Consider the following 20883-nt stretch of genomic DNA (forward strand, 5'->3'; position numbering starts at 1 on the left):
TCTTCTGTGCCCCATCCTGTAGGAGGGCCTCTCCTGTCTCACCAGCGCCCCGCGCTTGTTCTCCATGGTCCGTGCACCCTCTTCTTCCCCGGAGGTTTGCTGGAGACCCCACTGACAGTGGCCCTCTGGCTTTTCCAGTCCCTTGGATATAGGCGCTAGGCGCGCGCGCACACCCATACCCACACCCACAATTGCCAGGTGTGGTGGTTATCTAATGCCTGCCGCTTCTTGCCCAGGGTGGGGCATGTAGTAAGTGCTCACATTCACCTAACAAGTACTTAAATACCTACCATTAACACTGGGAGAAAATAACGGTGAAAAAGCGGCCCCTGCTTTCAGAGAACTAATGATCTGGGTGGGGAGAGGTTAATAGATAACCATTCTAAATAATTATAAAGAAGGTTCACTGCCAAGGAGGAGTCTGCAGAGTACATCACAGGGACTCTGACCAGGCCGGGGCGGATGGTCAGCCCGGCTCCGGTCCCCAAGTCCATGTCACCCTCGTACCCTGCTCTGCTCTGAGGCTGGGAATCTGGATAGGGCTTGGTGGGCTGTGATGGGGTATTCTCCTCAACCAGATCCTATGCTCCTTGTGGTTAGGACAGAGTTTTGGCCTCTACAGCATTCTCCCCCTAGTCCCCTGTGTTCGGCAAGCACCCAGGTTGGTTTTAAGCTAAAGGATTCACAGGGGTGCCTGGGTGGCTCAGTTGGTTTAAGCGTCCCAACTCTGGCCCAGGTCATGATCTCACAACTGGTGGGTTTGAGCCCCGCATCAGGTTCTGCTGACAGCTCAGAGCCTGGAGCCTGCTAAGGATTCTGTATCTCCCTCTCTCTCTAACCCTCCCCTGCTCATGCTCGGTCTCAAAAATAAATAAAAAACCATTAAAAATTTTTAAGCTAAAGGATTCACAAAACTTACAAGTATTAAGAATAAACAGACTCGGGGCGCCTGGGTGGCGCAGTCGGTTAAGCGTCCGACTTCAGCCAGGTCACGATCTCGCGGTCCGTGAGTTCGAGCCCCGCGTCGGGCTCTGGGCTGATGGCTCAGAGCCTGGAGCCTGTTTCCGATTCTGTGTCTCCCTCTCTCTCTGCCCCTCCCCTGTTCATGCTCTGTCTCTCTCTGTCCCAAAAAAATAAATAAACGTTGAAAAAAAAAAAAAAAGAATAAACAGACTCAATAAAGAACATTCCCTAACCCCCACTGAACCTTCTTACTATTTCCAAGAAAGCAGTTTTATCCACAGAAAGCCCCAGTGCTCCATATTTGTGACAAAGTCCATTCCCTAGGACTGATCCTAGGAGAAAACAGTAAGATCCAGAACTTCCCCTAACAGCAGCATTTTCTGGAATGTAGACAGTTTATCAAATATAATTTATTCAGAAAAAAAGACAACGTCTTAAGAACTTAATTCCAAAAGCTGGCAGAAAACAGCCTTTTGTAAGCAGTACCAGGTCAGGGCTGAGAATTGCCAGCAGGGTCCACCAGTCAAACCAGCAGAGGGCAACAGCCATAAAGCCCCTTATGCCCTGATGGTGGTGGCCCCTCCTCTTTCTAGGCTGCCCATTTGCCCCCCTGTGGGTTCATGGTGCAGGCAGGATAGCTACTCATTCATAAACCCACAACTGTCAACTACTACTGTGCTACCGCATCCCAAAGCAAATCCACAAACATACAACGCAAGCACCTGTCACTAGCAACAATATTTAATGCAGCAAATTGTGGCAGTAGTCTCTGAAAGTCCTGTTACTGGTTGTGCGGCCGCTTGGCCACGGGCTCCTCTTGCTTCAGCCATCGCTCCAAGAGTCCTGTGGCACCTCTCTTGGTGGGCAGTGGGCTCTTCTGCAGGAACTGGTTGGACCACTGGGGCACATCTGACTCTGTCTTTTGGGGTGTTTTGGGGTCTTCCTTTTTGGGTGACTTTGTGGCCAGCCATTGCATCATCTTCTGGCTACTACGACTTGCCTTGGGCTCCTAGGACAAAGAACACTCAAACCACCCAGCTCTAGCTTTTAGGAAAACACCAACTCCAAGGGAAGAAACAGGGGTAGAGGCATTAGGTACTGACCCAGGCTTAGAAAATGTTATTAAGAGCCAGATGGGGATGACTGGTCAGGAGTGAGGGGAAGGAAGGAGCAACTGAGTATGCTCCAAGGGGTACAAACAGGCAGGGACCAGCTCTCAGAGCAAGCTTCACATATAAGGTGCGTGGGACTGGTCAGAAAAGAGAGTTGATGAGCATTTCAAACAGGTGCAGAGAAAGAAGCTTTCTTAGGGAAGAGGATATAGTTCAGTGAGAGCAGGCTGAGCGCGGGGAAATGACACTGGAGAGGTATGGCTTTGAAGAGTCACCATGAGGGGCGCCTGGGTGGCGCAGTCGGTTAAGCGTCCGACTTCAGCCAGGTCACGATCTCGCGGTCCGTGAGTTCGAGCCCCGCGTCAGGCTCTGGGCTGATGGCTCAGAGCCTGGAGCCGGTTTCCGATTCTGTGTCTCCCTCTCTCTCTGCCCCTCCCCCGTTCATGCTCTGTCTCTCTCTGTCCCAATAAACGTTGAAAAAAAAAAAATTAAAAAAAAAAAAAAAATGAAGAGTCACCATGATTAAGGATTCAGCTAAGGCTGAACAGGCTGACTTGTTTCCCCGCTGGGCAGCCTCTCCTTGACCAGCCTGCTCCCTCCTGCTCTCTCACACCTGCACCCCAACGCTGAACTGAAGGTTCTGAATTTGCATAATGCCACCTCTCCAAAATGGGAGTTCTTCAGGAGTAAAGACCATGACAGAAATGGGGCAGAGTCTAGTACAAAATGAATGCGTATCATTACATTTTTAGAGACAGCTAAGAAATAAAAGATCAGGGTTGCAGGAGTTAGCAAAGAACTGCAACAAACGAAAAAGATGACACAGAGTATGGAAAACGTAGAAACCTGAATAAAAATGGGGGGGGGGGAGCTGTTTTGTAATCATTGTCCTTAACACTTCTCAGGCATTCTAAGATGTCTATTCTTGGAACACTCAGCCATGTCCTACTTTTTTTTTTTTTTACGTTTTTTTTTTAAATTTATTTTTGAGACAGAGAGAGAGCATGAACGGGGGAGGGTCAGAGAGAGAGGGAGACACAGAATCTGAAATGGGCTCCAGGCTCTGAGCCGTCAGCACAGAGCCCGATGCGGGGCTCGAACTCACAGACTGCGAGATCATGACCTGAGCCGAAGTCGGACGCCCAACTGACTGAGCCACCCAGGCACCCAGCCATGTCCTACTTAAGTCCCTCTGTGCCACCTGGAAACAGTTGCTACTCCTAAATCTTCATCACCAAATATTGGCAAAAGCCAGTTTTTTGCTCTGGAACTTCTGTTCCCACTGGAGGCCTTTGGTCTGCTCACCTTCCCTTGAAAATACAACTGGATCCTTGCCAATTCTAAAAAGTTAAAGTTCAGGGCAGGAATGTTCTCAAATCCTCCTAAAGGAGTACAAGGATTGGAACTCCTCCAACTTGTAGTTGGGAAAGCAGATACAGAAAAGAGAAAAAAAACTACACAGCTGGGAGGCAAAGACACAATTATGGACAAGGATTCCTTTGTCTTTCTTATAATCACCCTCTAGATTAGGAATCTTCAAACTTGGCTTATCAGACTTACTTAAGAAGCTTCTTAAAGACACAGAAGCCCAAGCCCAGCCTTGAACACTGACTCAATAGGTCTAGGTAGGATCCAGCATTTACATTTTGAAAGAGCTCTCCTGAGGAGTCTGAGTCACAGCCAGCTTGGAGAATCACTGCTCTGTTCAACCTTGCCATACCCAAGGAAATGTGAGCATTGGGTGTTTTAAATTAGAGCTAATTGTTGTGTGCCTGGGTGGCACAGTCGGTTAAGCATCTGACTTCGGCTTAGGTTTGTGAGTTCGAGCCCTGCTTCGGGTGAGCCCCACTGTTCTCTCTCTCTCTCAAAAAAATAAATAAAAATAAATAAATAAATAAATAAGTTAAAAAAACATAAAGCTAATTGGGAAAGGCCGTATCCTAAAAGAAAAAGATATCTTGACAGAAGACAGAAAGCTCAGAAAGGACTGTCAGAATCACAGGCCCCTACCTTTTTGACCAGTAGGCTGATAGGAGTCACACATTCAGGAGTGTTGTTCCCGGAGTCGTTCACCACGGAAGAGACTGCATGGAAGGTGATATTCTCTGTGGGGTGGATTAACTTCAGAGCTTCCTGAGTTGAGACCTCACCAAAGTCAAGCCATTTAGAGACTTCCTCCTCTCCATCTAATATGGCAGGCATCCTAGCCAGTGAGGTAGAGACATTAGTTGGCAGGTAGAGTAGAGTGAGGGTAGGGACAGAAGGGAGACTTGAGTCAGTACAAATCATCCTAAGGAGAAGCTCGTCCTTCCTCTGCACCTCACATGCTGATTGTTGCCATGTGCTCCTTGACCACAACTTGACAGGGCACGAAATTCACCACGAGGAGAACGAGCTTACACAGTTTTATGGCAAAGACAGTGAACGGTGCTATGACTGGATCCAGAGCACTCCAGTGTACATGCTAACCAACTGGTAAACTTCCCACGATGCCTCAGCCAAGAATTAAAGGGAAATTAAAGGGAAAACTTTTATAATATTAATCTCTAAATTTACAGTAAGAAAGAGTTATTCCCATAATTGTGAACTATGCCTATGCCTCAGAAGGCAAAATGGCTGCCTAAGATGCCTCCTGGGACCCAGAAGATGTTAGGAATAATTTTCTCAGCAGTGATACAGAAGTTAATTGCAGGAGGAGGCTATACGTTGGATCAAATTGTTCAATTCTGATTAAATACATACTTATTATAAATCCATGTCTTGAAGGAACAACACTTCAAAGGCAGAAAGACATGCCCAGGATTTAAGACCGCAAAAGATCATAAATTTTAAATAATCTTCCTTTCATTTCATAATAGCTCATAAGCTACAACTTTTCCAACACTCATTTCCAGAAGCAAATTTTTCTAAGGTAAAGTGCCATATTTAATGTAATATCTACATAGACAACAATAGTACTGTTTTTAATATACAGATCCCTATTATTTCTTCATGTGTTCCTGACCAATTTTTAGGTGTTGCCCCTTAAAACCCCACTTTTCTCATAAGTTCTTGGGTATACACTGTACAGTTTTGCATAGTGTGACTTTTAGGAACACATGTCATAGCGAAACTGACTATAACTGTATTTTGCAAAACAACTGCTACTCTCTAAATTTGTGCATACAGGGGCGCCTGGGTGGCTCAGTCAGTTGGGCGTCCGACTTCGGCTCAGGTCACGATCTCACTGTCTGTGGGTTCGAGCCCCGTGTCGGGCTCTGTGCTGACTGCTCAGAGCCTGGAGCCTGCTTCAGATTCTGTGTCTCCCTCTCTCTCTGACCCTCCCCCGTTCATGCTCTGTCTCTCTCTGTCTCAAAAATAAAGAAATGTTAAAAAAAAAAAAAAAATTTGTGCATACAGAAACACTGAATCCAAAAGCTACCTATCTAAAAGCAGGAAACAAATCTTCCTCTGAATCCTTTTGGACCCAGGGATAAGATCTGTGACTTGCCTAGGGTGAATGTCATTCAAGCTTTTGCAGGAATCTACTGTGATGATGGTGTAGGAATACAGAAGGTCTCCTCCTTCTGGGGGCTCCCAGCAGTCAAAGATCCCCGCCATTGTCAGCAGCCTCCAGTTGTCCCAGACTTTCTTCCAGTGCTCAGGACTCTCTGCAACATCAGTGCTACCTGACTGGAAGCAAAATATGTGGACAGATTAGATATTCAGCAGCCCCCTCCTACACACAGTTGGGTACTACTATAGACTTAACATGACAATGTTTAGAGGTACTTCAGCCCATGTGTTATTAACTGTTCTTGATCCACTGTTGCCAAAAGAAAGAGGTTTGGTGGTAAGTACCCACTGAAGCTATGGATTTATGGCTCCTTAATGCTTTCAGAATACAAACCCATACCATCAGTAGGCATTCAGGTTTTCCAGGATCTAGCCTGTCATTCCCCTCCACCCTAACAATAAGAAAAAAAGCTAGGAGAGGCACCTGGGTGGCTCAGTCAGTGATCTCACGGTTTTGTGAGTTTGAGCCTCATGTTTGGGCTCTGTGCTGACAGATCAGAGCCTGGAGCCTGCTTTGGATTCTGTGTTTTCCTCTCTCTCTGCCCCTCCCCCACTCACACTCTGTCTCTCTTTCTTTCAAAAATAAATAAACATGAAAAAAAAAAAAAAAGCTAGGAGTACCTGGGTGGCTCAGTCAGTTAAGCATCCAACTTTGGCTGAGATCCTGATCTCAGGGCTTGTGAGTTCGAGCCCCACATCAGGCCCTATGCTGACAGCTCAGAGCCTGGAGCCTGCTTCGGATTCTGTGTCTCCCTCTCTCTCTGCCCCTCCCGTTTGTGCGCTTGCTTTCTCTCTCTCTCTCTCTCAAAAATTAACATTAGAAGAAAAAAATATATATAAAAAAAGAAAAAAGCTAGATAATCTACAAAAATCATAACTTCAAAAAAAATTCATCAGAAAACTGAGGTCACTGGGCAACAAACTGGCCTGAACTTTACGGAAAGACAGGGGCCTCCAAGGGAAGACAAGACATAAGTACTGGCTTACTGATGGCAATAGGAGGAAGACAAGGCCTTCATTCAGACAAAATTATCACCAAATTGTTTAAAAGCACTGTGTGGGCTAGCCTGTGAGTCTAGAACCCGTGGGAGCTGCAGACATCAGGGGACTTTGCATCAGCTTGCAGACTCTTCTCCATGAACCTTCCTAGCTGCTCACAAGAAAGATGGAGGCAGAGCAGGAGACTAGAGAAAGCCTTCCTTGCTGGTATGCGCCTAGAGGAGGGGAGCTCTCCTGCATCAGGAAAGGCGTGAAGTCTCACCCAGTCATTTCTCCTCTAAGGAGCAAAAGCCTTAAGGGGCCAGAGTATGGGTTATAAACCCTATTGACCATAAGATACAGGTAAAGACCCACTGAGTCTGGGGAAGGGTGAAAGAAAAATCCCTCTACTCTCCTGGGGAAAGAGCAGGATCCCTGAGAAAGCCTGAGCCTGACAGTTCTGAGATTTGAGGCTGTATGAAGACAATAAAGAATGCTCTCCCACCCTTTAGATCAGCAAGCACCACATGGACAGCAACAGCAGCCTAATTCTGGGGAAGCAGCAAGAGCACAGACAGAGCCTCTCCACAGCACAGGCTCAAAGGGAAGTACTACAGCGGAAGGAAGCAGGGCTACTGAGAAAAACTCTCTGGAAAATCACCTTACCATGAACACAAAACGGCACAGAGAAATTTAAAACCTGTAATAAACAAAGGTAATCGTATCAACGAAACCAGTTCAGCTCCTGATAAGATCAACTCAACCTCACACATTACCCTATTAGAAGGATAAGTGTATACATTTCCAGGCAAAAATTTATCTCAGCCTGTATGTCTGGCAATCAATCAAAAATTACAAGATCGGGGGTGCCTGGGTGGCTCAGTCAGTTGAGCATCTGACTTCGGCTCAGGTCATGATCTCGCCTTTGTGAGTTCGAGTCCCACGTCGGGCTCTGTGCTGACAGTGCACAGCCTGGAGCCTGCTTCAGAATCTGTCTCCCTCTCTCTCTGCCCTTCCCCTGCTCACACTCTGTCTCTCTGCCTCTCAAAAATAAATAAACATTAAAAAAAAATTTTTTTTAATTACAAGATGGGGTGCCTGGGTGGCTCAGTCAGTTGAGCATCCGACTCTTGATTTGGGATCAGATCATGATCCCTGGGGTTGTGAGATCGAGCCCTACACTGGGGTCCGTGCTAAGTGTAGAACCTGCTTAAGATTTTCTCTCTCTCCCTCTGCCCCTCTCCCCTGCTTGAATTCTCTCTCAAATTAAAAAAAAAAAAAAAAAAAAAAAAAAAAGCCAGAAAACAAAATGAACTGTCAAGGGATATAGAGATCAACAGAACCAGACTCAAGATACCACTTTCCCCAAATGCTCAACTATCAGAGGGAATTTAAAATAAGTTTAATTAGGGGCCCCTGGGTGGGCTCAGTCAGCAGGCATCTGACTTCAGCTCAGGTCATGATTTCATGGTTTTTGAGTTCGTGCCCCGTGTCAGGCTCTGTACTGACCGCTCAGAGCCTGGAGCCTGCTTGCTTCAGATTTTGTGTCTCCCTCATCTGCCTCTTCCCTGTTCACGCTTTGTCTGTGTCTCTCTCTCAGAAATAAACATTAAAAAATGTTTAGTTAATATGTTAAAGGTTCTTGGGGCACCTGGGTGGCTTAGGCATCTGACTCTTAATCTCAGCTCAGGTCATGATCTTGGCGTCATGAGCTCACATCCCGTGTTGGGTGTGAAGTCTACTTAAAAAAAAATGTTAAAGGCTCTTATAGAAAAGGTGAACAGCGTACATTAAACAGTTAAGATGGGGCGCCTGGGTGGCGCAGTCGGTTAAGCGTCCGACTTCAGCCAGGTCACGATCTCGCGGTCCGTGAGTTCGAGCCCCGCGTCGGGCTCTGGGCTGATGGCTCAGAGCCTGGAGCCTGTTTCCGATTCTGTGTCTCCCTCTCTCTCTGCCCTTCCCCCGTTCATGCTCTGTCTCTCTCTGTCCCAAAAATAAATAAACGTTGAAAAAAAAAAATTAAAAAAAAAAAACAGTTAAGAAATGTTGGCAAAATAAGAAAATATCAGTGCACTTAAAAACTTGACAGTAAAAACTACCCAAACTAAAACACAGAGATAAAATAAAATACACAGAACACTGAAGAACTATGGGACAATATCAAATGGTCTAACGTGCAATTAGAATCACAGAATGTGAAGAGAAATGAGTAAGAAGAAATATCTGAATATACAATGGCTGAAAATTTACCAAAAATTATGAGAGACATCAAACCACAGACAGGAGGAAGCTCAGTGAACATGCCAAACATACAAATGCACAAAACCACACACATCATATTAAAACTGCTAAAAACCAATGGGAAATGTTGAAGGCATTAGGGAAAGAGGAGTGATAGAAACACATTACAAATGGAAGAAAAAAGACAAAAATTAGAGTAGACTTCTCAAAAAAACCCTAGAAGAGCCAGAGCCTATGGAGTACTTTCTTTAAGTGCTGGAAAAAAACCAAAAGACTGCCAACCCAGAATTCTATACACAGTGAAAACACCGTTCAAAAATGGAAATTAGTGGGGGTACCTGGGTGGCTCAGTCGGTTAAGCATTTGACTCTTGATTTTGGCTCAGGTCATGATCTTACGGTTGGTGGGTTCAAGTTCCGGGTCGGGCTCTGTGCTCATAGCTTAGAGCCTGGAGCCTGCTTCAGATTCTGTGTGTGTGTCTCTCTGCCCATCCCCTACTTGTGCTCTGTCTCTCTCTCTTTCTCTCAAAAAAAATGTAAAAAAAATGTGTATTACAGAATAGCTACCAAAAGCATTTTTATTCTATTTTTGTTTTTTTAACTAAACAAAGCTTCTTTTTATATTTTATCTTATTTATTTATTTTTAAATTTTATTATTTTTTAAATTTTTTTTTTTAACGTTTATTTATTTTTGGGACAGAGAGAGACAGAGCATGAACAGGGAAGGGGCAGAGAGAGAGGGAGACACAGAATCGGAAGCAGGCTCCAGGCTCTGAGCCATCAGCCCAGAGCCGACGCGGGGCTCGAACCCACGGACCGCGAGATCGTGACCTGAGCTGAAGTCGGACGCTTAACCGACTGAGCCACCCAGGCGCCCCTATTATTTTATTTTTGAGAGCGCATGTGTGTAAGCAAGCAGGGGAGGGGCAGGGAGAGAGGGGAAGAAAGAATCTTTTTTTTAATGTTTATTTATTTTGAGAGTGAGAGAGAGCTTAAGTGGGGGAGGAGCAGAGGGAGGGGGAGAGAGAGAGAATCCCAGGCAGACTCTGCATTGTCAGTGAGGAACCCAATGTGGGGCTCGAACCCATGAACCATGAGGTCACGACCTGAGCTGAAGTTGGATGTTTAACCGACTGGACACCCACCCAGGTGACCCACAAAAACTTTACTTATTTATTTAAAATTTTTTTGAGAGAGAGCAGGGGATGGGGTAGAGGGAGAAAGAGAGAGTATCAAGTAGGGTCTGCATTGTTAGCACAGAGCTTGTCACAGGGCTTGATTCCACGACCCTGGGATCATGACCTGAGCTGAATTTTAAGAGTTGTATGCTTGACCAACTGAGCCACCTGGATGCCCTCCAAAAACAATTTTTAAAAAATTTTTAAATATTTATTTAAATTTGAGAGAGAGAGCGAGCGTGTGCACAAGCAGGGGAAGGGCAGAGAGAGAGAGGGAGACAGAATCCAAAGCAGGCTTCAGGGCTCAAAACCACAAACTGTGAGGTCACGACCTGAGCCGAAGTCAGATACCTAACCGACTTAACATTTTTAAAAGTAAAAGTAAGCAGCCAACAGTGGAGACGAAATGGAATCATAAAAAGTACTGAATCCAAAAGCAGCCGGGAAAAACATGAGAAAAGGAAAAACGAGCTAATGAAAACAACTAGCAAACTAGCAGAATGCTGAATTTTTAACCCCACCAGATTGCTAACTACATCAAGTGCAAATCTTCTAAACGTTACAAAGTTCCCTCCTCTGGGAAGCCTTCTGAGTCGCCCCAGTCTCAGTTACGTGCTGTCTTCTGTGCCGCCATAACCTCACAAGCATGCCTTCAGTGAGCATTCACCGCTGACCTGCAACTGTTGACTTGTGTGTGTCTTGGTAATCGAGTATCAAGGACAGAAATCCTGTCTCACTGAACTTCCAGGAGACTAGTAGCAGGACCATATACAATCGTATGTGGTTAATGAAAGTCCAGTGAACAGATACATTTTTATAGGTAAGGAAAACTGTATAGGACTGAAGGAAGTCCCATCCTAATCCACACAAATGCCTCGTAGTCTCTCAAGAAGAGTGTCCGAGGAAATTGCAATTTTAAGATAGGAAATTCCTAAAGATGGAAAAGCTAAGCACTAGGAATCTTTTGGAGTGGATTCCTCTAGAGAGCCCCAGAATTCTGACTTACTAGTAATTCAATTTAATTAATTTATTTATTTATTTTTAAAGGTTTTATTTTTAAGGAATCTCTATACCCAATGTGGGGCTTGAACTCGCAACCCTCAGATTGAGTCACATGCTCCACTGACTGAGCCAGCCAGGCGCCCCCCCATAATTTGCAATTTTAACAAAGCAAACTGCAGTGAGAACGCAAAGGCTTTAGCAGTATTAGAGCAGTAAATCTGATTAAAATGAAAACATGATGTTGGCACATCTGATTTGTTTTCAATCTCCTCATAATGTTATGTGAACAGGCTAAATTTACCATTTGTCTTAAAATGAAAGTTCTAGGGGCGCCTGGGTGGCTCAGTTGGTTAAACGTCCGACTTCAGTCAGGTCATGATCTCAGTTTGTGAGTTCGAGCCCCACATTGGGCTCTGTGCTGTCGGTTCGGAGCCTGGAGCCTGCTTCGGATTCTGTGTCTCCTTCTCTCTCCACCCTTCCCCTGCTCATGCTCCGTCTCTCTCTGCCTCTCAAAAAATGAATAAACATTAAAAAAAAAAAAAAAAAAATGAAAGTTCTACGAGGAAAATGTGAAGTATAGAGTTACCATGTGACCTGGCCAATTCACCCCTAGGTATAAACTTGAGAAATTAAAACATACCCATGTAACAACTTGTACACGAATGTCCATAGCAGCCTTATTTATAACCATGAAAAGTAGAAACAACCCAAGTGTCCATCAACTGGTGAATGAATAAACAAAATGTGGCCTTTCCATATAATGGACTATTACTCAGCCATAAACAAGTAATTAAATAGTGACACATTCTATCACATGGATCAACCTTGAAAACCTTATACTGAGTAAAACAAGCCAGATACAAAAGACCATATATTATACGACTCCAAATATATTAAATGTCCAATTAGGCAAATCTATAGCGACTGAAAGATTCGTGGTTGCCAGGACTGGGAAGAATAGGGAATGGACAGTGACAGATAACAGATATGGAATTTCTTTTGGGGGTAATGAAAATGTAATATTAGACAGCAGTGATGGTTGCACAACTTTGACTATACTACAAAAACCGCTGACTTGCATCCTTTAAAAAGGTGAATTTTATGGTGAATTATAGCTCAATGAAGCAGTTATGTCAAAAAAAATAACCCACAACTCTATGAGGAAAGATACAAAATGTCCTTTTTTGCATCGGTTTCTCTGTCCCTTTCCAAACTGTGAATGCTGTTGACAATACCTCTTCTGTTTTGGCTTGGGGAAAATAGATGAAGTACGGCTGCTTGTGGCTTGTTCCCTGACGTCTCTGCCACTCGTAGAATCCATCTGCTAAGACGACACAGCGTCTTCCCTTTCCAAGAGGGACCTGAGGAAAAACGTGAGCAAGATACAGTCTTGGTGACAGAATGTTTCATGTGCTTGAGCGAAAAATCTCACATCCACCAATGTGTGACCTTAATTATTTAATGTCTGTGTGCCTCACTTTCCTTACGCATAACTTCCTTATGCAGATGTTGAAAAGATTAAATAATGTACTCCAGCCCCAGCTGTCATTTGATTATAAGTGCATGAAAACCTCCAAGTGAAAACTGTCTAGTTGTCATTCTCTCTCTCTCTCTCTCTCTCTCTCAACCTAGTCAACCTACAAAATATGAGAAGTAATAGTTTTGTTTTAAACCACTATGTGTTGGCATGATTTATCATGCAGTAATATGCATAACCACCCTCAACATTATTCGCGACTGGGAACACACTTTCCAGGAGATCCTTATTTTATTTCTCAGGTGTATAAGATACTAACAACTCTGTCGGAAAACAGAACAGAATATGTGCCTTTTCTCTAGACCAGCTACCTACCTTGAAGGACCGTTTCTCCATTATGGTATCACTACGACAGTTGGTAGTGTTGAACTGAAGTTTGGAAGGATCATCCTCTTTGAACCAAGATGGGACCAAGCCCCATCGCATGGGAGCAATGATACGCTCAGATGGGTCTGCACCCTGCCATGGGAAAAGGTTAAGATCCAGTGAGTACAGCATAATGAAATTTACAAAACCAAATTTGGCACATGCATTATGTTACTATTAATATCAAAATACAAAAAGTACAGAGAAGAACACTAAAAGGGAAAGATCTATTTGAAAAACAATTTTAATGATTTATCTATCATGATGTGAGTAACTTGAACTCTTCAGCAATTGATGTTCTTTAGTATTTATTAGAATGTAAGACATACTGCTTGGGTAGGGTGGGGGATACAAAGAAGTTTAGTCCCTGTAAACCTTGAATTAGTGCCTGCTATGAGAGAGAGAGAGTGCTAGGCCTAGCAGTTCATGTGGTTCCAGCTCTTAAAAAGAACATACTACAGAGGAGCTGGGGTGGCTTGGTTGGTTGAGTGTCCAACTCTTGATTTTGGCTCAGATCATGATCCCAGGATTGTGGGATCGAGCCCCACGTTGGGTTCGGCACTGAGCATGGAGCCACTTAAAGCTCCTCACTCTCTCTCTCCTTCTCTACACCATTCACACTCTCTCTCTAAAATAAAAATAAATAAATAAGTCAGCACATGTTACAGACAACGATAATACAATGAGGGACATGCTAGGATGAGGGATGTTCAGGGTGCTGTGGGGGCACATAGAAGAGTGCTTAACTTCAAAGGACTTGCACGATGACATATGAGGCCACAAAGACATAAAAACATTAATAATATAATATACAACAAAACATTAATAATGTAAGATACAATAGGCTAAGGGCCATAGAAGTGGTACATACAAGGGGCGCCTGGGTGGCTCAGTCGGTTGAGCGTCCGACTTCGGCTCAGGTCATGATCTCACAGCTCGTGGGTTCGAGCCCCGTGTCAGGCTCTGTGCTGACAGCTCAGAGCCTGGAGCCTGCTTCCGATTCTGTCTCCCTCTCTCTCTGCCCCTAACCCACTCTCATTCTGTCTCTGTGTCTCTCAAAAATAAATAAACATTTTTTAAAAATTAAAAAAAAAAAAAAAGAAGTGGTACATACAAGGAGTCACAAAGGAGTTCAGCAGAGAGTGATCCGTGAGAGATGGAATGGAAAAGTATCAGCTCCTTAGAGGAGGCAGAAAGGACAGGGGTGGGGTAGTTCTTAAATTGGATCCCACAAGGGGTACAAAATGCAGACAAAGAAGAGAATGGGAGGGAAGACCAGATATGAAATTAAACGAACATGGGTGCCTGGCTGGCTCAGTTGGAGGAGTGTGCAACTCTTGATCTTGGGGTCATGAATTCCAGCCCTACACTGGTTGTAGAGATTACTAAAAAAAGTAACTAAACTTAAAAAAAAATTAAATGAACAAAGAGGCAATGTCAAGAATGTGTAGGAAGTGGTTTTGTGCAGAAAAGTTATAGCAAGTCCAAGGATGCTATTTTCAGGAAGGCCTGCTTACAAGGTTGGCCCTTAGCATCTGGGACCTTGGATTTTGAGTGTTCCCCTTTTCCTAACAGATACAGGATGGTTCACTGTACCTAGTCTGTACAAAAATGAGGTTTATGCTGAACATCTGCTTTCCTTTTGAGACTCTGGAATTTAGGTACTTGCTAGGCAGAGTACCTAATAAAAACCCTGGGCTTTTAGTTTCTAATGGATTGCCCCAGGCAGAAACACCACACATTACTGTATTTTTCATTGCTGGAGAAGGATATTTCCTGGTATATCTCCTCACAGGAAGAAGAGAACCTAAGGAAGCCTATGCATGGATTTTTTTCCAGACTCCTACTTATGTCTCTTTCCCTTGCTAATGCTATTGCATATCTTTTCACTGTAATAAACCTGAGCCTTATACGCTAAGTCCTTCTAACCGAATCTCCAAATGTGGGGGTACTCTTAGGGGCCTCTGACACATAGTCGTTACACTTTATTGGGGTAATTGGCCCCTTGAGACTTTGATGAAATCTACAGATTAAAATGCACGCGCGCGCACACACACACACACACACACACACTATTCTATGTGGTGTGGTACAATACAGGTTGGAAGAGACCATGAGCAGAGAGTGAATTCTATTACTCAGCCATAAACAAGCAATGAAGTAGTGACACATTCTATCAAATGGATCAACCTTGAAAACATTACACTGAGTAAAATAAGCCAGATATCTGACAACTCAAAGCCTGGAGCCTGCTTCAGATCTTGTGTCTCCCTCTCTCTCTGCTCCTCCTGCTCATGCTCTCTTTCTCTCTCTTTCTCAAAAATAAATAAACATTTAAATAAGTAAGTAAGTAAATAAAATACTAGCCAGCACTCTAGCACTACGCTTGGGAGCAATTTTTTTTTAATTTATTTATTTTGAAAGAGAGAGAAAAAGTCCAAGTGGGTGGAGAGAGAGAGAGAGAAAGAGAGAATCCCAAGCAGGCTCTGCACTGTCAGCTCAGAGCCCCATGGGGGACTCAAACTCAGAAACCATGAGATCATGAGATCATAACCTGAGCCAAAGTCAGACACTCTGAGCCACCCAGGTGCCCAGCTTGGGGGCAATTTCAAACCGTGAAATCACCAACGAAATGCAGAGAAATGCAAGAAATAGCACTAAATCAACTCCAAGAAGAGTACTTGTTTACAATGTAAGAGCTGAAACAAGAAGGTAGAGTTTTGCCTTACTCAACCTCAGCTGGGAATGTGTACTTTGGGTAATTCAAAATTTCTTCCTGTCTATATGTCTGTGAAAGACTTCAAAAGCGACATGAGTATTATTTTGGGGAATATACACAATTTTAGCAAGCAGACACATTTGCAAACATGAAATCTACAAATAATGAGTTTCAACTGTGCGTGTGTGTATACATACGCACACGTGTGTATATTTTCCCGCTTAAAGACAGAGGCAGTCTGGGTATATTGTATGCCAAGAGGCAGGAAAAACAAAAGCAACCGATGAGCGTGCAACGTAACTAAGGAAAAGACTACCCTAGAAGAAATGGTAGTATAACTGAACTAACAGTTGACTACGCTCCTTGGTGAGTTCCACATAGAAACTATACCAGGTGGAGTCACACAAAGGAAACTATTTGCAGCAAATAAGACGGGAGGAGGGAGTAAGATGGGGGAAGTGGAGATGGGGGTGGTGGTGACTGGGTTTATTTTAGGGTTAGGATGAACATTCAGAAAGGGGAGCTTTGTCACTGCATGTGAAAGTGGACATAAGGCTGCACAGATGTACTTAGAGCACGTGCCTATACATGCAACCTATATTACATTAAAGAAGCCTGGGCTCCTTATAAGGAAGCAGAGGTAACTGTAGGACAAGGGGAAAGGGGTTAAGGGCAGGCTCAGGGACAGCAGTGTGTGAACTGCATGGGGCTTGGGCTCATTATTTCAGGTAAGGAATGCTGGACCTTGTTTACTTTTGAAACAGCACTGGGAGTTTTACCACTGGTATGGTTAGGCTACTTCCTGGACTGGTAGAGAGTGTTAGTTTTTGCATTCCCTTTTTTCCCTTAAAATCCTTAACTACAGGAGGTTTTTGTATTTCTTTGTAATTCTGACACCTCCTTTTGAAATTCTGCAAGAAGTGTGCTTAAGGCAAGTGGAGCCAGTAGGGCGTAGATCACGGAAAATAGGTGGGGGCCTAAAATGACTTCTCTTGTGTCACCAAAGCTATGTCTCATCTTTCTTTTTCTGGGGGCCCCTCATTCCTTCTGTTTACAGTAGGGTAGACAATGAAAATCTAAGTGTTAATCTCATCTGAGATAGGAAGAGAAAGAAAGTATGAAAACAGAGCTTTTGTAAGTCCTCTTTTCCAGAATCAAACGTGCCTTCCAAGCCCCCTACCCAAAGCATAAATGAGAGAACATTATACAATGGTCAACTAAATGGATTCTCATCAGGAATCTGCAAGACAACAATACTCTAAATTTGAGATTCGCAACATGTGGCAAGTGTGACAATCCTTCCCCACCACCAAGATCTAGGGGGTAGAAATCTGGCGGGTAGAGGCCAGCAAAGCTGCTAAACATTCTGCAGTGCACAGGACAGCTTCCCACCACAAAGAATCTGGTGGTTAGAGGCCAGTAATGCTACTGGCATCTGGTAGGTAGAGGCCAGCAATGCTGATAAACATGCTGCAATGCACAGGACAGCTTTTCACAGCAAAGACTTTTCCCACCCAAAATGTTGATACTGCTTAGGTTGAGAAATCCTACTTTTACAAATCCCACTGATCACCTTTAATGCTAGTGTGTTCACTGGACGATTGAAAACTACACCTAAACATGAGGCTGCCCCCTACTGGGAACAAGAAATAAAAGGTGGCTGAGAAGCCAAAATACTGAAAATATTGCTCAATATTAGTCATCTTTTTCCTCTACCCTTTTGGACTTGTGACCAGAACAGCTGGTAGAGCTGGGGTAGATAAATGAAAGAGGAAGTAATCTGCAAATCAGTGGTTTCAAATGCAAATATTGCAATCTGTACACGTGTTGGCCGTTGATGATAAGGTTTAATGAACAGCTGAAATGATTCTAATTTTGTTTTACAATTTACAGGTTTGAGACAAATGGAACCTCAAATTTTATCAAAATTAGGAAACCCCAGCAATCTTAACAAAATTTATTAGAGATGTGGAATCAAAACACTACATCAGCAAATTCATACCACTGATGGAAAGAGAGGGCTACTTTTGCTAGAGGCTCCACCTTCCCCATTCCTAGTTCCGGGAAGCATCCACTGGAGTGGGGAAAGTGGTCTGGACCTCAGTCCCAGCTCTGTCCCTCATTTGCTGGGTAACCTAGGACAAGTCACAATATGTCTACACTTCTTTACATCTGCTAAAACAAATATTTTCTTCCAGCTGACATTCATTCTATAATTTTAAAGAGGTGATATAAAGAGAACCAAGGCTAAAAAAGAATAAGGACCACACATTTAATCTGTCTCTCTTTTCACTTGAAATTAGGTCTTCCTCTGAGACATGTTTAATTCTTTCCTTTCCAAGTTAAGATCCCCCATGATATTTATTTTGATTTCCTTCTCATAAAAAAAAATTTTTTTTTTTAGTTTCAACAGGGAGGTATGCACCCAGTAAAAATGGCTCAAGAATAAGCCATTTTCTATTTCATTCAACAAAAAAGATCAATGTTATTTAGTATGCTTATTTCTTCTAAATATTATATTTTTGAGAGAGAGAGAGAGAGAGGTGCAACAGAGTGTGAGCAGGCGTGGAGCAGAAAGAGAAGGAGACACAGAATCTGAAGCAGATTCCAGGCTCTAAGCTGTCAGCACAGAGCCCGATGTAGGGCTCGAACTCAAGAACCACGAGATCATGACCTGAGCCAAAGTCGGATGCCTTAACGGACTGAGCCACCTGGGGGCCCACTTATTTCAAGTAATATAGAAATGAATCTTGACTACAATATTATCACAAGAGTTCTGAAGAGTAAGTAGCAAGGGTATAATTGACTTTATAAAGTGATTTAAGCATTATGGATCCAATAGAATAAACACCCATGATGGAAAACAATCATAATTTTTCATAACCTCTCAAGTGCATTTAAAATGCTTAAGACATGGAGAAACCAACCATTCATTTCTAGAATTAAGCATTTTATTTACTACATGCTAGCACTGGCACACAGTTGCACGCACACACCTGAACACACACATTCAGGAAATAAAGCAAAGAACCAAAACATGATTATGAATTATTGGTCACTCCAACACTACATGGATAAATACTGTAGAAACAATGAGGTGGAATTAAACTTCAGATAACCAAACCAAATGCATCTGTTCCTAGTTTCAATAAAAGACAAAACGTAAACCGACTGAAAACACAAGCAGAAAAAAATAGAAACTTCAACATTCAAGAAGCACCACAAGTGTTTCACATTAGCTAGCCTTAATCCTGCCCTAGGCCTAGAGATTCTGGTTCAACTGGGCTGGTAAAGGGGCATGGAAATCTTTTTTTTTTTTTTTTCCAAAGGTACTCAAATGACCTTGATGATCAGTGAGGTTTGAAAGATGTGATCTTAAAAAACCTTCGAGGGGCGCCTGGGTGGCTCAGTCATTAAGCGCGGGGCTCTGGCTCAGGTCACGATCTCAAGGTTAGTGAGTTCCAGCCCCATATTGCGCTCTGCGCTGACGTTCGGAGCCTGCCTGGGATTGTCTCTCTCTCAAAATAAATAAAAACATTAAAAAAAAAAAAAAAGTACTCAAATGGGGGGGGGGCGTGTTCAAATAAATTTGGCATGTATTATGACTAGCCTTCAACTGAGCCTGAAGAATAAATACGGAATCCTCTTCTAAGGTAAGAAGAAAGCGATAAAACTTCTTGCAGTGAGGTCCAGAGTGGTTCTCAACTGGGGATCAGACTATATGAGCAACGGCTGGTTTTCAAGTTCAATGTCAGGGGCTGAGCAGCCGCCAAACCCTACAGAAGCGGATGGGCCGGAAGCTGGTGTGGCGCAGAGACCCGCGGTTACCTTCTCAAAGTGCAGACGTGACAAGAGCACGGGGCTGTTCGACTGAGGGCTCGTGTTGTAAGAGGGGCAGTACTTGTCGGGGTCCTTCCACTCGGGGAGCCGCTCCCGGCCCTGCCGGTCCCGATAGGCACACGCTCTCGCGAGCACCTCTATGGGCAGGTGACAGGAGGTTCGGCCGCACATCCTCCGGCGGGGCCCCGCACACCCTGAAGACGAGAGCACACCGGGGGCGGGTCGCACTCGCGTATTCACGGCCCTCTCTCCACGCCGCGCGGGCACCCATGCGCGGGGAGGCGGCCCGCTCCGAGGTGCTATTCTTGCAGCTCAGCGGTGCGGCCAAGAAACACACGAGGCGGGGGGAGGGGGGGGACGGGTACGGTCACAGCTGGAGCCACTTCCTCTGCGTGACCCTCCCCGGCCCCGCTCCTCCTCTCCCCTCAGGGCACCGACTGGGGCCTCCCGCCCGCTAAAGCTCCAGGACTGCAGCCGGTGCCGCCAGGGGGCCGGCCCTCCCGGAGAAGAGGTCCGGGGCCCCCGCGACCCCGCCCGCTCCACCTCGCGGCTCCGCGCCCGGGCCGCGGGCCGCCTCGGCCGGCCGCCCCGCCTCTCCTCCATTCGGCCCCGCAGTCCCGCCTCGCCTCACCTCGTCTCACTTCGCCTCACGTCCACCTCCGCCCGCCTAGCCTCACCTCACGTTCACCTCCTCTAGGCCGCCCGCGACGCTCTTCCCCCGCGGGCGCTCTGGCTCGGCTGGCCTGCGCTCCCGGTTCCAGGCCCCACCCCCAGCCAGGTCAGCCCCGCCCCCAGCGACGGCGCCTAGCCCCGCCCCCACGCGCCTGGAGGTTCCCGTGGCGTCCAGCTATCTGAAAGTAGGGGGGGGGGGGGGGGGGAAGACTACCACTGGCTTTGGGGACTCCCCGGTTCTCGAAGCTCAGCTCTCCTCCGTAAAGGCCCACTCCCTGCCGTAGGAATGGGGTGGGGCCCAGGGAGCGTGAGGTGTCCTGGTCTGTACAGTGGGAGCCGGAATTAGAGCACTGGGTCGTCGTAGGGATGATAACGGAACATTTGATTTACTTCGCAGTGAAGCTAACTGCCTCAGAGTTTGGGACAAACGTTGAGAAACCATCAGGAAAACTTACGTGAATCATACAAGTCACTCTTAAACTTCAGTGGGCACCAGAATGTGACTTTCCAGGCCTTTGGCTACCTCCCCAACCCCAAATCTGAATTCCTAAGAGTCAGGCCTAGATTTTAGAAAACAGGCTTTGCAGGCCTGTTTCAGCCATGAAATTATCAAAGCCGCCTGGCTTGAGTTTAAAAGGGCAGGCCTCCGAGCCTGCTGCCTTGGGTCGTGAACCAAGGATTTCTGCATCTTCAGCCAATAGAGTGCTCTCTAAGGCCTGT

General features: G+C 45.0%; 1 protein-coding gene across 2 annotated transcripts; it reads right to left on the reverse strand.

Annotated features, from left to right (window-relative positions):
• Positions 1-1353: 1353 nt before the first annotated feature.
• On the reverse strand, positions 1354-20275 carry HMCES (5-hydroxymethylcytosine binding, ES cell specific). 2 transcript variants are annotated; one of them, XM_086697302.1, is made up of 7 exons: positions 20169-20275; positions 19480-19685; positions 12882-13025; positions 12265-12390; positions 5566-5747; positions 4086-4278; positions 1354-1972 (listed from the first exon to the last, which is right to left on the reverse strand). In XM_086697302.1, the coding sequence occupies exons 2-7, from the start codon at positions 19660-19662 to the stop codon at positions 1745-1747; spliced, it is 1056 nt and encodes a 351-aa protein (XP_086553428.1). In that variant the 5' UTR covers positions 19663-19685; positions 20169-20275; the 3' UTR covers positions 1354-1744. The 2 variants fall into 2 exon arrangements, with proteins under 2 accessions (XP_086553428.1, XP_086553427.1); XM_086697301.1 differs by having other exon boundaries at positions 20123-20271.
• Positions 20276-20883: the final 608 nt, after the last annotated feature.

This window comes from Puma concolor, chromosome A2, assembly GCF_028749965.1.
Source record: "Puma concolor isolate L17-30 chromosome A2, mPumCon1.1.hap2, whole genome shotgun sequence".
In the NCBI taxonomy this organism is placed as follows: domain Eukaryota; kingdom Metazoa; phylum Chordata; class Mammalia; order Carnivora; family Felidae; genus Puma; species Puma concolor.